The sequence below is a fragment of the Canis aureus genome, chromosome 19, assembly GCF_053574225.1.
Source record: "Canis aureus isolate CA01 chromosome 19, VMU_Caureus_v.1.0, whole genome shotgun sequence".
Classification (NCBI taxonomy): Eukaryota; Metazoa; Chordata; class Mammalia; order Carnivora; family Canidae; genus Canis; species Canis aureus.
Window position 1 is genome coordinate 51,530,643 of NC_135629.1, and position 14,592 is coordinate 51,545,234.

Genomic DNA, 14,592 nt, shown 5'->3' on the forward strand with positions numbered 1-14,592 from the left:
GGCCAGGGGTCGGGGCTGAGAGGCTGCCGGCCGGGGAGGGGCACCCCGCCTGCGGGCTGCCAGCCCGTCCTACCTGAAGAAGGGGTTTTTCAGATCCAGGAGGTTACTGGATTTGGAGCCTGTCTGGTCTACCTGGGCCACAATACTGATGTCATAGCTCTGTCTGCAGAGAGGGCAGGGGAGGACAGCCATGAGCTGGCTGGGTGGATGCCCCCCCCCCACCCCCCCCCTGCCTTCCCCGGCGCCCAAGCGGCAGCTCACACCTTTTGTTGGCAATAAGCAGACATGTCCCTGAGAGCGTGTCCCCGGCCTTGGCGAACAGTGGTGACTGGAACAGGCACCGGACCTGGTACCAGTGGGTCAGGGGCTCCGTCGGGGCCGTGGAGAGCCACACTGTCATTCTGCCAAGCAAGGACAGGCACACGCTTAACCAGGCTGGAGCCACCACCTCTTGAGCTCCCCCCAGGCATCTCTGATGGGTCCCCTGGGGCCCTGGAGCTAAGACCGGCTGGCTGCCCGGGTGTCCCAGGCACGTGCTTGTGCACCTATATGCGCACACATACACAGATCCACAGCCACGAGGGGGCCCACTCACCCTGACCTCGGGGCCAAGAGACAGACCAGGTCCCATGAAGGACAGTCACTGAGAACAGGGTGGACACCCCCTCCCCCACAATAGTCTCTGGCTCAAAGGTGAGCTGTCCCTGCTCTTTTGGAGGGGATAGGGAGCCTAGAGGGCCTATCCTGTCCCCTCAGCCCGCAACCAGGCTTCTGAGCCCGCCAGGCCCAGGGGTCACAGCCACAGGGAAGTCGGACCCGGGCAGGTGGAGAGCGCAGCATGCTCTGCACCCCGCTGCACTCACATGGAGCCGATGAAGGCGACATCGAACCAGAAAGCCAGACCGTGAACGAGCCCGGAATGCAGCATGTGGAATTTGAATGGGATTTCTATCCTGGAAGGCAAAGGGTGGTGATTGCTGGGGAAACCAAATCGGGACTGCCAGGAGAGAAGTGGGGTGGCTGGGAGAGGGGTTTTGGGGCCCCTGCCTGCCCCCCCACCCTGGGGCAGAATGCCTGTGGGAGGCTGTGCTGGCCCCAGACTCCAGCAGGAGCCAGGCTCGGGAGGAGGGGCACAGGTGCTGGTACCTGTGCAAATCTCCTTCTTTGGCTTCTAAGAAGTTCACTGTGTACTTGACAGACTTGGCCATCAGGATCCGGATGTCAAATGTGTCCTGGGAGAGACCACAGTGTGACTTGGCTTCAGGCACTGAGGCCAGCTGTGAAGGGGAGAGCTCTGCCCCTCTCCGGCTGGCCAAGGCCTCTAGGCCATTCGGCTACAACCAATTTGCCATTCTCAGACATGCTAGGGGAGGCCGAAGTGGTTCGCCACCATGGAGGGCCAGTAGTGCCGGCTCTCCGAATAGCGATTCACATGCATTAGGAACTTGGCAGTTCCCCTTCTGGGAGGTTAACCTACAGACACACATGTACATATACAAGCTCACACACGTGATCAGACTGTCCAGAGTAGACATACTCTGGACACCATCTAATTAAACCACCAATGTCCCACCCATAAAAGACCAAGAAAGAACGAAGAGGCTCTTTATGAACAGATGGGGGAAGGATCTCTGAGATAAACTGTGAAGTTAAAACGCAAGTCGGAGAGCTGTGCTGACGTCCACACCCAGCTATGACGGAGGCTTTGTACCAGACCAACAACGGTCCTGTGAAGAACTATGAGCTGAATAAAATAGAAAGGAAAAAAAAAGCCTAGTTGGAAAGTACTGAAGGGTAACAACAGCAGCCACAGCTTTGGGAGCCAAGATCCTAGAGAGAAGGGAGATGTTTTTTCGCCTGTGCCTCTCCCCTTGGGGCAGGACCTTCTGACGGCCTCCCTGGATGAGGAAAGCAAAATGGGGGTTTGGGGTTATCAAGGCAGCTAGGATTCAAGAGGTCAAGAAATGAAACAAAAGGAAAATGCAGAAACATGAGGTGGATGTTCTACATGCACCTGGCATCTGGCATCTGCCAATTCCTGAGCTGCATGTGGAGTGGGGCCTAGAGGCAAAGAAATCAAGCAGAAAGCCATTGATAAGACACTGAAAAACTAAGGAAAGGTTCAGCTGTGTACTGGTGCTGGGAGGCTGGGACGAGGAGCACCGCGAGGCTCCCACCAGGCTTGCACTGAGACCACTGAAGGCGAGGCCCTAAAGCAGCGGTTCTCAAAATGTGGTCCCTTGCAGAGCACTCTCAAGGCCAAAAGGATTTTTTTTCTTTTTTAGTATTTATTTATTCATGAGACACAGAGAGAAAGGTAGAGACATAGGCAGAGGGAGAAGCAGGCTCCCTGCAGGGAGCCTGATGTGGGACTTGATCCCAGGGCCCCAGGATCGCAACCTGAGCCACAGGCAGATTCTCAACCACTGAGCCACCCAGGTGCCCCAATGCCAAAACTATTTTCATGATAAAACTAAGATGCTGTCTGTTTTCTTTGATTCACTCACCTGTGATACCAAAGCCAATTAAACACAGAAGCAGAATCCAACTGTCTCCAAATAAGCCAGACATTAAAAAGATTCGTAAGTTAAAAATGCCAACTGTTCCCACTGTAAAGTTTTGGAAAAGTTTTTTTCGTAAAAATATATGTTAACATGTAATGGACTTATTGTTATTTTATTTTAAAATAAATATATTTTTAATTTCTTGGGCTTAATGTTTAAGTAGACTCCACATCCAACGTGGAGCCCAATGCAGGGCTTGAACTCATGACCCTGAGATCAAAACCCAAGGTGAGATCAAAACCCAAGGTGAGATTGCGAGTCAGACACTCAACTGACTGAGCCACCCAGGTACCCCACCTTGAGTTTCTTCTTTTTTTTTTAAGATTTATTTATTCATGAGAGACACAAGTGAGGCAGAGACAGAGGGAGAGGGAAAAGCAGGCTCGCTCTGGGGAGCCTGATGTGGGACTCAATCCCAGGATCCCAGGATCACGCCCTGAGCCAAAGGCAGACACTAAACCACTGAACCACCCAGTGGCTTGGTTATTCATTTTTAATACCAAGAGATATTGACAGTATATCAACAGCTAAAACACTAACAAAAGCTCTTTGGGATCCTCCATTTTTAAGAATAGAAACAGGTCACCTGAGACCAAAATGTTTGAAAACCACTGCCTTACAAGGAAGCCAAGAAATAGACCAGCAAAGTCCAGTCTGAAAAGCAGCCTCTAGATATGTCAAATGTCTGATAGGACCAAGGTAATCTATCTATATGGCTAATTGCCAAGAAAAAAAAAAAAAAAATTCCTTGGGAGGAAAAACATCACCCAGAGCCTCCATCTAAGAGAGGAAACAAAAAGAAAAATACACTAACACTTATCTAGATAATAAAAGTAGCCAGAAACTTACAGTATGTATGAAAAAAAAGGTAGAAAAAATGCATTTCAGAGACTGAAAAAATAAGCAGAATGAGATCCTAGGACTGAAGATTTAGAAAATCAACTTAAATAGCAAAGACTCCAACTAGAAGATGGATCAGTAGGAAATATGAAAATGAAGCAATTAGGAAAAAAAAAAGATGAAAAATGCAGAAAACAGTGTAAGAATCATCTGAGACATAGTAAAAACGTCCTAGAAGGAGAAAGAGAATGGGGCAGAGGTAGTGTTTAAAGAGTCGGTACCCAAGGGTCTACCCAAAATTAGTGAAAAACATCAAGTGGGGGAAAACAATACATACCTTATTAAAACAAGAGACAGCAAAACAGTTTAACAGAACCAACATTCAGAATAAATAGAAAAAAGATAAATTTCTACCCATGAAGACCAGTAATTACATCAAATGTAAAATGGTCTCCATGTTGTCGTTGAAAGACAAAAAACATCACTCTGGTTAAAAAACCAATCCCAAATAATGCTGCTTACATGAAACAAACCTTAATAAGGATACAGAAAAGTTGAAAGTAGAAAGATGGAAAAATACATATTGTTTAAAGATTAACCAAAAGAAAGCCAGACTAGCTGAACTATTATCAGAAAAAAAGGAGAGGGGGGCTTTAGGGCAACTGGTATTACTTGAGAGAAAGGAAGGAACACTTTATAATGACAAAAGGATCGCTCCAAGAGGAAGATACAATCATCCTAAACCTGCCTGCACCTAATAACATAGTGCCAAAAAATATAAAGCAAAAACTCAGGAATGGGAAATCCACGATCAGTGAGAGGAAAAAGCAGAAAATCCCTCCCCTCACCCTCCCCAAAACATCAGTAGACAAAATTTGACCAACATCATTAACTAACATGACTTAATTGACAATATAACATTGTACTTAACAAGTGATAAATACACATTCTTCTCAAGTACACAACAACATTAACCAAAAGAGATCACGTAAGTGGTCATAAAGCAACTGTCAACAAATTTCAAAGAAATGAAATCATAAAATATATGTACTCTGATCATAAAAAGTCAAAATAGTATGTTGATTATGCTATATTTTGAGGAAAAGGTTATATACATATGTATCTATTTGTGTGTTTATATATCTATATATTTGTATATGCACATTTAGATATAAAACTCCTGAGAAGAGAACCAAGAATACTGTTTGCCTTTAGGCTTTTCAGTTTTATATTTTTTTGATTTTTGAACCATGGGTCTATATCAGTTCAAAAAAATCTCAGTTAAAATCAATCAAAACCAGTTCACCCACAGTCTCCCAGCAGCTTGCATGTACTGCATGCTTAGTGAGCATTAAAGCGCTCCACGTGCACTGCCACTTTATTCCCAACATCCCTGTGTCAAAGTTCTGCGTAGCGGCAAAAGCAAGAACTCAGAGGGGCAGCGGCTTTCCTAGGGCTGCGCAGCTCGCACGAGGCCTGACAGGAAAGACCATGCCCCTGTCTTGTCACCCCAGAGGAGGGCCACGCCCAGTGCTAACTGCAATAGTGCCTTGGGTGCCCCACTCACCACCACAGGCTGCCGGAAATACTCGTCCACCGCAGCGCCTCGGAGGGCTGACAGGTCCACTCCATGGAAGGATGGCTGGTACCTGCAGAAAGCCCCCATCCCCCACAGCAAGGTCACCAGCACAGCAGGAGAGACAGGTGGAGCAGGCTGCCTTTTCTCCCAGCTGGCCCTCATCCAGCCCAAGTCTTTCAGGTCCTACTGAGGATGAGGAGAAAAAGAGAAGCGGGCTGTCCCTGAGAAGGCAGGACACCCAGGTCACACTCACCAGAAGTTGGCCTTGGTGAACTGCTCCATGTAGAGCTGTTCATCCGTGAAGGGTGCAAGATGGACGTCACCAATGGTGGGGAACATGTTTCCTGGGAGTGGGGGGCAGGGAGGGGTGCTGGCGTCAGGGTGGAACATCCCAAAGGGCCTGGCAGAGCTTCCAAGTGGCCCCAGGACCCCCAAGCCTGGGATTTCCCAGCTTCTCTTTCATTCCTTTGTGCATTCGTGCAACACAGACGCATCGAGCACCTTCTCTGCCACCGGCCAAGATGAACACTTGACATGCACTGACTCATTAAACTTGGACAGCCAGCCAGGGACGCAGGAAGGCCTGTCCCTCTGGTCCATTACTAGGGCTGGGAGGTGGAATGCACCTGCCAAAGCCTCAGGGGTAAGTACGTGGTGCCTGGGGTGCAGCCAGGCCTCTGGGTCCCTGATCAGTCAGCCAGGCGGAGTCTCTCAGGTGCCACTGTCCATGGACAGATGTGCAGCCAGGGAAAGTGAAGCAAAGCTCTCTGAACAGAGGGAAGGTGAGCCCTTGGCTACACTGTCAGGGCCTCACATGAGGCCAGAGGCTGGGTGGGGGTTTAGCTGAATCCCACGCTCTGGCCAACAGGGTGGGCCACTTGGCTGCCCTGGTTCGGCAACTGGTCTGAAGTGGGAAGGGGCAGGGGGCAGGGTCCTCTGTCTGTGTGACTCAACAGGTTGATGAGTCTGAGCCAGTGGCAGAGAGAGCACGGCTCACGAGGCCCCACCCACTTCGGGTAGTCCAGGGCCCCAGGTCACCTGGTCTCCAGATGTGGGCCTCCCCCCCTTCTATGCAGGAGGGGGGCCTGAGGCAGGAACCTGCCTTCTCTTCCAGCTAGAAGGCTCAGCTGAAGCCACTGGGATGGGGGAGGGGGAGACCAACCCAGGCTCAGAAGCCACCCTCCAGGCCGAGCCCAAGGGAAAGGGCTCCTGCTCTGAAGGCACCTACAGGTATCTGGCCAGGGACACGAGTCCCTTCGATCCCCCAAAGAGCATCTGGAGATGGAACAAAGACACACACGCAGGCTGGGGGCAGGCTGGGGGCAAACTGGGGGCAGGCGGCCTGACCGCGCGCCAGGGCTTGGCTCCCATCTGTGCTCATGTCCTAGAATGAGGAGCCCACCCTGCTGGGGCGCACCCCCGGCAGCCTAGCCTACCCGCAGGACGGAAGGGGAGCAGATCCAGGCCAACGCCCAAGGCAGCCTGGCTTCCCACACTCACACCTGCGACACAGGCCCCAGCCGTGGGAAGTGGTGGCCACATCCTCCCTCCAGGAGCGAGCCGGAGGCCAGCGCCCGCAGCCCAGATCCAGGGAGGCCAGGGGACCGAAATGGGTGCTTCCCCACAGAGCTGCCCGTCCCCTGGCCCCCATGGGGCGTGCCAGGCCCCCAGTTTTGCATGTTCTGCCCCATGGCTGCTGCCCTGGCCAGGGTCCTCCTGTGCCACATGCACGCATGACCCCTTGCTAGTACGGAAATACTTGAGACAGATACAAACCCAGACCCAAGCACGGAAATGGACCTACCAGCAGATGTTCCGGGCCCTCGTGCACAGACCCCCAGGGACACAGATTAGATCTGAACAGTCAATGACCCAGGTACGTGGGTAGGCAGGCACAGTGACACGCACAGGAGGCCACAGAAGGGCACACGTTCACAACACAGATGGTCGCTCCCCGACCCTCGAGAACCCCAGCCCACTCTCATGCACACACGAACTCCCTCCTTCGTCTCTCTGGCTCGGAGGCACTCAGGGCCTGTCTAGGATGAGGCCTGTTGTGCCAGGAATGAAGACAAAAGGCCGACTCCTCGGGCAAGTGGCCACCACAGAATACCTTCCGCCCTACCACAACCCCCATTCCCAGCTAGACACTATCCCCACGACCCCAGGGCGTAGGATGGCAGAGGCGGCCCGGAGGCTCTCGGGGGGCATGCGGGGAACCCCCTCCATACTCTGGCTGGGCAGGGTACTCATGTCTGGCCCAGTAGTCTCGAGGCCGCAGCCAGCTGGGGCGGGGTGGGGGCTTGGGGGTAAAGGCCCAGATGCTCCCAGCCCCCCAGGCTAGCAAGGGACAGAACCACAATCAGACCGACTGGGCAGCAGCCAGGGGCTCTGTGAGGGGACCCCCACGTGGCAGCCGCCCGCGCCAGCAGGGACACTCACCCCCGGGCCTCAGGTACTTCTTGGCGTGGAGGTAGCTCTCGAGCATGCGCTCGTTGAAGAGCATGTAGCCCATAGGCTCGGAAATGATGATGTCCACCTGCTCAGGGAGCGAGACTTCCTCCACCTTCCCGGGGATGACCACGATGCGCTCAGTGAGGTTGTTACTCTTCACCAAGACCTGCAGGTGGGTGGGGGTTCCAGAGGCGTCACGGGGACCCCTGCACCCAGCCACACCTTGGGTGGTCCCCAGGCCCCTCCTCTCAGGGGAGGGCTGCCACCCACCCACCGCCACCAAACCTGCCCCTCGCCTCCCCCGCTGGCATCCTAACCATGGCCATTACCAGCCCCAGCCCTCTCAGAGCCTCTCCTGCGGCAGCTCCCGGACCCCTGGTGTCACCTCTACCCTTCGAGGACGACTGATAGGAATAGACAGGCTGAGTGGGCTCTGCTACAGCCACCAAAGCTAAACTGGGACACACCCTCCAACCCAGCGATTCCAGTGCTAAGAATGTGTCCTACAGATATAACCGCATGCGAGAGAGCAGGTGTTTGCATCGCAATGACCTCGAAGGTTAATGGCAGCCTAACTGCATCTAAACAAAGGTCCCGCCAGCCCTGGGGGCAACCGGATGCTCTGCGGCCAGGCCATAGAGAGGGTGAGGACGCTCTCTTTAGGTGGGGACACAGATCGTCCCAGACGTGCTGTCCAGGGAGCGGGGCTGTGTCAGAGGAGGAGCCGGGGACAGCTCTGGAGAGCTTCCACACAGGTCTGTCCTGCTCCCGGGGGTGCTGGGCGGCTGGGGCCAGGGGAGGGAAGCATCTTCAGTTTACCTAACTTTGTGGCTTTTGGGCTCTGAACCTTCGTAATAAAGGTTTCAGTACACGAAAAGAAAAAAAGCAAACAAAACCCTGTTGTCACCCACATTCCACGAATGTACAGGGGAGCTCAAAGTGGGGGCCACTGGCCGGGGAGCCAAGGTCCCAGTCCCACTCTGGTCTGTGTCACTGTACAATCCCCCCACCCTGGAAACCAGAGGCCGTGCAGCCTCTGAAGACAGCAGACCGGCCCCAGCCCCACGGGGAAGAGCACACGCCCTCAGGCCCACCCAGCCCTCCCTCATCCAGTAGGTTCTGGACAAACTAGAGAAGCGGGGTGCCCCGTGAGTGAACAGGCTCAGAGCCCAAGCCTGAGGACAGGCCGGGACCCTGGTGAGTGGCTGACCTCGGCGTGCTGGGCCATCGTGCTGGCCTCCACCGCATAGATCTTCCTCGCTCCAGCTTGGGCAGCGAAAAAGGAGAGGATCCCAGAGCCGCAGCCAACGTCCAGAACAATCTGGAGTAGGAGGGGGCAGTGAACACAAAGCACCAGTGACACGAGGGTGACCACGAGGAACATGCCTATCCTGGGCGCCCACTGGGTCAGACCCTCCCCACTGAGTGTGTTCCGGCCCCGAGGCTCCCTGCCTCGCCACCCAGGCTGGCTGCACCAAAGGCTGGCTTCTGAGAGCCACCTGGAGCACGTGGGAGCCTGTGGGGTGACAGGAGGGGAGTTCCGAAGACTGCTAGGATGCGAAGGCCATTAACACTCTCAGGCCAGATTTTGGGCCGTGCTCAGTCTCTGCAGCGCGGCGGACACCTAGAGCTCCCCTGGGAATGAGCTCTCACTGGGGACACTGCTGTGTCCTGCAGCACGACTGAGGCTCGGGGCCAGCCAGCCAGGCCTACAGGCCGGGCAGAAAGTCAGCGACCCCTGACCCGGCCCCACAAGGCATCTGGGCAACCAGAGAGGGGCGCCCGTGGAAAGCACAGATCTGACCAGTGGGGCCAAGGGCGGTGACACCGGGCAGAAGCTAAAAGGCGCCCTTGCAGGGCCTCAGCGGCCCCAGAAGGGAGGCAAGGGTCTCGGTGGCAGCATCTCCGCACTCTGTGCTGACTGGTGGCCGGCGGCTCACCCAGTGTGAAAAGCCGCCCCAGCCCCAGGCCCAGCTGTGCACCACCCACCGCACGGGCTGCTGGCCCCGCCACGTGGACTGTCACAAGAGTCCAGGCTCATGTTTAGAACACCGACCCGGTCCCGGATCAGACTGACGGCTTCCTCCGGGCGACATGCGTGAGCTTTCTAAAGCAGAAGTGCTCCGGGAGCAGCAGCAGGCCCAGAGGGAGAGCCCAGGCGGCGTGCTTCTCGGAGATCCAGAGGAACCAGGCAATGGTCTCCACACTGGGAGAGTTGGGAGGGATGTGGCCAGAGGCAGGTGCACTTCCCAACCCCCAGTGCTGCCAACATGCTCACGCCAGTGCCCAAGAGAAAGGGCAGGATGCCGGGCCGTGGGGCTCAGGCCCCAGGGCTCGGGCTGTGTCCTGGGGCCACGGACCAAGCTGCCAGATGAGGCAGATCCGCAGAGACCATGTGGAGTGCCTCCCAAAATGAGCTGAGAAAAACACAAGCTCCCATTGGTTCAAAAGGAAAAACGGGCGCTTGGGTGGCTCAGTCAGTTAAGCGTCTGCCTTCAGCTCAGGTCCCCAGGGTCCTGGGATTGAGCCCCCACATCAGGCTCCCTGCTCTGTGGGGAGCCTGCTTCTTCCTCTCTCTCTGTCCCCCACCCCACCCCCGCTTGTGCTCGCTCTCTCAGATAAGTAAATCTTAAAAAAAAAAAAAAGAAAAAATTACAGGGATGCCTGAGTTGGCTCAGTGGCTCAGGGTATATGACCCCAGTCTGGGGGTTGAGTCCCATATCGGGCTCCTTTCGAGAAGCCTGCTTTTCCCTCTGCCTGCATCTCTGCCTCTTCTCTCTGTGTCTCTCATTAATAAATAAATAAAATCTTTAAAAAAAATTATAATATATCCACATGACGTACTGGTGTGTCCCAAGACATAGCGTTACATGGGGAAAAGTACTTTGCAGGAAGAGTCTAGGAAGGATAAGGTCCTATTTTGTAAATCACTGATTTGGTTAACTAATTCTGAAATACATAAGCTGATATGTGCACGGGGGAAAATTTGGGAAAAACCCTTACTGTTGGCAGTGGTGGTTTTCGAGGTAAACGACAGAGGCTTTCCATGCCTGCATCATACACGCTGGGTTTTTACAACAAGTAGTTTGCTTTTGTAACCCAAAAAATTCAAAGACAAACTCAATGAGCAGAGAAAAACAGAACTACAGACGAGGACACAGTGCAGCGGCTCAAGCCAGATGGAAAGGGCGTGAGGGCAAGCGGAAGGCAGGGCGGGCCACTGCACCACCGGCCAGGGTCCAGCTGGGGGGCGCCAGGCGTGCTCACCTTGTCCTTGAAGTCTGTGTGGTTCTGCAGGATTGCACGCTGGTAGGTGCCCGTCCGCACGTAGTCCTGCATCATGTTCTGCTGCTGGGACAGGTAGCCATAAAACTGGAACAGAGACAGGCCAATGGCACAGAGGGCCGAGGTCCTGGCCGGCCCTGCGACAGAGGAGGGCCCACCGTGGGCCCACAGCTCCCTCGGGAGGCTGCACCCCCTCTGCCGACCTAGACCCCGCTGGCAGCTGCTGGCTGCTCCAGGAAAAGGAGCGGGAAGCCAGAGGCCCCAGGAGGGACACTACGACCATCACCATGGCCAAAGTTTGCAGCAGGATGTTGCCTGGACCTGGAAGCCACCCAGGAGAAGTCAGAATTTGCCATGGGATGGGGTGCCGGGATTGGGGGCCACCTGCCCCGTTTTAGGGTCCCCAACGAAGCAGAGTTGTAGACCAAATAGAACCCTAGAACTCAGAGCGCCAGGCAGGTGAGGTGCTGCGGGGTCTCTCTGTAAGACAACGGGCGATCGGGAGGCAGCATGGCACCCGGGCAGGGGCACAGGCTTTGGCATCAGGCAGACCTGGCTTCCCATCTTGGCTCTGTTGCATAATAGCTGTGTGACTTGGAGCAAGTCACTTAACCTCTCTGAGCCTCAGTTTTCTCATCTGTAAAATGGGGACAATAATAGTACTTACCTCCTAGGGTTGTTGGAAGGATCAAGTGCTCTGTACGTGTCAAAGTGCTTACACCAGTGCCTGACACGCAGCACAGGCTCAGGATAACTGTGCTATTGTTACTCAGAACGCCTGTGGACCTGAGCTCCACCTGCACTCACATTCTTCCAGAAACCCTCCTAGGCAGGCCCTGACATCTCCGTTTCATAGATGAGGAAACTGAGGCCCAGCAAACAGACACCTGCCCAAGGCTACGTGGCTAATAAGGGCAGAGCCAGGATGAGCACCCAGGTGGGCCTGCCCTGTGCTGTGCGGCCTCCCAGGGGCCATCCGGCGGCAACAGCCTGGCCAGGAGTGCCAAGTACCCACCTGGAAATACTGCACGGCAGAGGACTCCTCTGTGCGCTCGCTGAACACCGACCGCTCCAGGGTGTGTCCCCGACAGGTTTTCAGGATATTATAGAAGGAACAGAAATCTGGAAGGGGGAAGCCAGGTCATGAGTGGGCATCTCAGGGGTGGGGGCTGAGGGTCTGTCTAGGTGCACACCCCAACTCTTCTACCTTGAGCACACAGGCTTGGTGATTTCTTTTTCCCCAAAACGATGTTGGAATTTAAAAAGAAGCTGCCCCTTGGTGGCCAGCACAAGAAGGCAGGTGTCCTGCACTGTGGGGTGAGCATGCTCTGCGCAGCCAGTGGGGGTGAGCCTAGCCTCTGCCAAGCTAGCATTGGACCTGCCGCAGCCTGATCACTGTAAGCCCAGCCAGCAGCTCCCTATGGGGTCTGTGGGGGTGGACCTGGATGAGGGTGGAGGGTGGTGGAACAACAGTGTACCGGTATCTACTACCCTGGAACCGTAGACCCTAAAATGGTTAAGAGGACAAACTTTGTTCTGCATATTTTAACAGTTTTAAAAGTAGGACAGGGGCAGCCCGGGTGGCTCAGTGGTTTAGTGCCGCCTTTGGCCCAGGGCCTGGTCCTGGAGACCCGGGATCCAGTCCCACGTCGGGCTCCCTGCATGGAGCCTGCTTCTCCCCCTGCCTGTGTCTGCCCCGCTCTCTCTCTCTCTCTCTCTCATGAATGAATAAATAATAAAATCTTTAAAAATAAATAAATAAAATAAAAGTAGGACGGTATTTGTAAGGCAAAGCTCCTAAAAAAATGAAAATATGCGGTCTGGGACGATGAGAAAGTTCTGGAGGCAGATGGTGGGGAAGGCTGCACAGCAGTGTGAGCACATGCAGAGCCCCTGGACCCTACACTTAAAAAAAAAAGGTTAAGATGGTACATTTTTGTTATGAGTACTTTACCTCGATCTCAAAAACTGACAGAATTAAAAGGGAAAAAAGTCAACTCTAAATATTCATAAAACAGAAATTTACACCAATTCATAATGTGCACCCCTGGTGGTGGTTTTAAACACGGACTTTGGATTATTAATTTAAGTAAAGAAAGAAACGGAGCAGGGGGATCCCTGGGTGGCTCAGCGGTTTGGCGCCTGCCTTTGGCCTGGGGCGCGATCATGGAGACCCGGGATCGAGTCCTGCATCGGGCTCCCGGCATGGAGCCTGCTTCTCCCTCTGCCTGTGTCTCTGCCTCTCTCTCTCTCTCTCTCTCTCTCTCTCTCTGTGTCTATCATAAATAAATAAATAAATAAATAAATAAATAAATAAATAAATAAATAAATATTAAAAAAAGAAAAAAAGAAAAAAAAGAAACGGAGCAGGCTGAAGACGACCTCTGGAGAGAGGTGGCCAGTCACCGGGCTGCTTCCTCCACCGCCTGGCCTCCTCTGGCCCCCGGGGCACGGGTACAGCCAAGGGGGCTCCCAGGGAGCTGGCAGCGGTGGGCAGGCGGCCTCTCCACCTGGGCTCTCCTCCCAGCCCTGAGCCCATTGGGCTCACTGGCCTCAGCCAGCCTGAACCAGGCCCGGGTGCCACGCCTTGATGTAGTCTCCAGCCCCAGGCCACCTCCACTGCTGAACCCTCTCCACCCCCGAGCCACCAGAGCTCAATAAACCCTCCTCAGTAACTGCCTGTGTCCCCCTTGGGTCCCCAAAACCAGTCTGCTCAGAACCCTCCCATGGCTTCTCTATGCGCTCAGAACAGAGCTCAGCCCGCCTCAGGATCTTGTCTCGCCCCCATCCTCCACTGCTAGGAGGGCCAGGCCCCAGACTCCCCCACGGGCTCCTCCGTGAGGCCTGGGGTGCAGCCAGGTGGTAGGGCCAGGCCTCCTGAGCCGAACCCAAAAGGACCCAAAGGATTCAGCAAGGGAAGGTCTGGGGCAGTGTTCCAGGTGGCGAGGACGTACCCTTCCCACGGACACTTCTCTGCCTGGGAATAATTTCTGACGGCTCCGTGGGACAGATGGGTGGGCCATGATTTGACCAGGCTCCAGGTCCCCCTCCAGCCATGGCCAACGGCCTCAGTCACCTGGCTCTGGGCTCTCTGGGTGTGTGCCGCCGGGACAGAAGGGATACGTACCATTTGGTGTGGCGAACTGGATGAGGACACTGTTGCAGCCCAGGGTGATGATGAAGGACTGCTTGCCCACGCGGCTGCACTCTGTCTCTCGGGACACCGAGCACTTAAAGACGCACACATCTTCATCTATGAAAGGAGACAGGCAAGCGTAAGCCAGCAGGTACCTGGGCCAGCCGACCTTTGTTCAAGTCGTGTCCTTGCCATCCCTGCCTCCCTCTCCCCACAACACCCCAGGTTCTTCTGGGGTACCATACCACCCACACTGGAAGCACTGGCACGTGTGCCCTGCCTGCACAGCCCGTGTAGGGACACGGAAACAAAGTGTGTCTGTGGCTAGGAGGGCTGTCCACGGAGCGACCAAGGCTGAGAGTGGGCTCGGGGGGGCAGTAGCCAAGTACCATGTGCCCAAGCAGAACATCCTGGCCAGGGGGGTCCCTCTCCCAGCACCTCCGCTCACGGAGCACCTCCCGGTGCCCAGGCCTCTGCTCATCCAGGGGCACTGAGATGGGAAGAGAGGCAAGAAAAGAGCAACTGTGGCATGGTCAGAGGGCCGCAGGGACCCAGCTGGGGAGCTTGCTCTGTTATGTATGGGGGGGGTGTGGCGGTCAGCCTTCACAACTGAGCTGGCGGAGGGGCAAAGGTAACAAGAAGGAATTCCTGGAGGTGCTTCTGCTTCCTTCACCTAAGCCCCTGCCCTCTCGTACTGATGCGGCACAGTGATCAGGAGCATGGGCCCTGGAGCC

General features: G+C 54.8%; 1 protein-coding gene across 4 annotated transcripts in view; it reads right to left on the minus strand.

Annotated features, from left to right (window-relative positions):
• Positions 1-14,592, minus strand: part of CARM1 (coactivator associated arginine methyltransferase 1) — a 44,094-nt gene that overhangs the window by 5,039 nt on the left and 24,463 nt on the right. For all 4 annotated transcript variants that reach the window (XM_077859925.1, XM_077859924.1, XM_077859923.1 and 1 more), the window contains exons 2-12: positions 13,850-13,975; positions 11,738-11,844; positions 10,705-10,809; positions 8,648-8,758; positions 7,426-7,603; positions 5,237-5,327; positions 4,972-5,053; positions 1,147-1,232; positions 864-953; positions 264-401; positions 74-163 (exon numbers count right to left, since the gene is read on the minus strand). In XM_077859925.1, the coding sequence (XP_077716051.1) occupies positions 74-163; positions 264-401; positions 864-953; positions 1,147-1,232; positions 4,972-5,053; positions 5,237-5,327; positions 7,426-7,603; positions 8,648-8,758; positions 10,705-10,809; positions 11,738-11,844; positions 13,850-13,975 (1,204 nt within the window). The remainder of the gene's footprint in view (positions 1-73; positions 164-263; positions 402-863; positions 954-1,146; positions 1,233-4,971; positions 5,054-5,236; positions 5,328-7,425; positions 7,604-8,647; positions 8,759-10,704; positions 10,810-11,737; positions 11,845-13,849; positions 13,976-14,592) is intronic.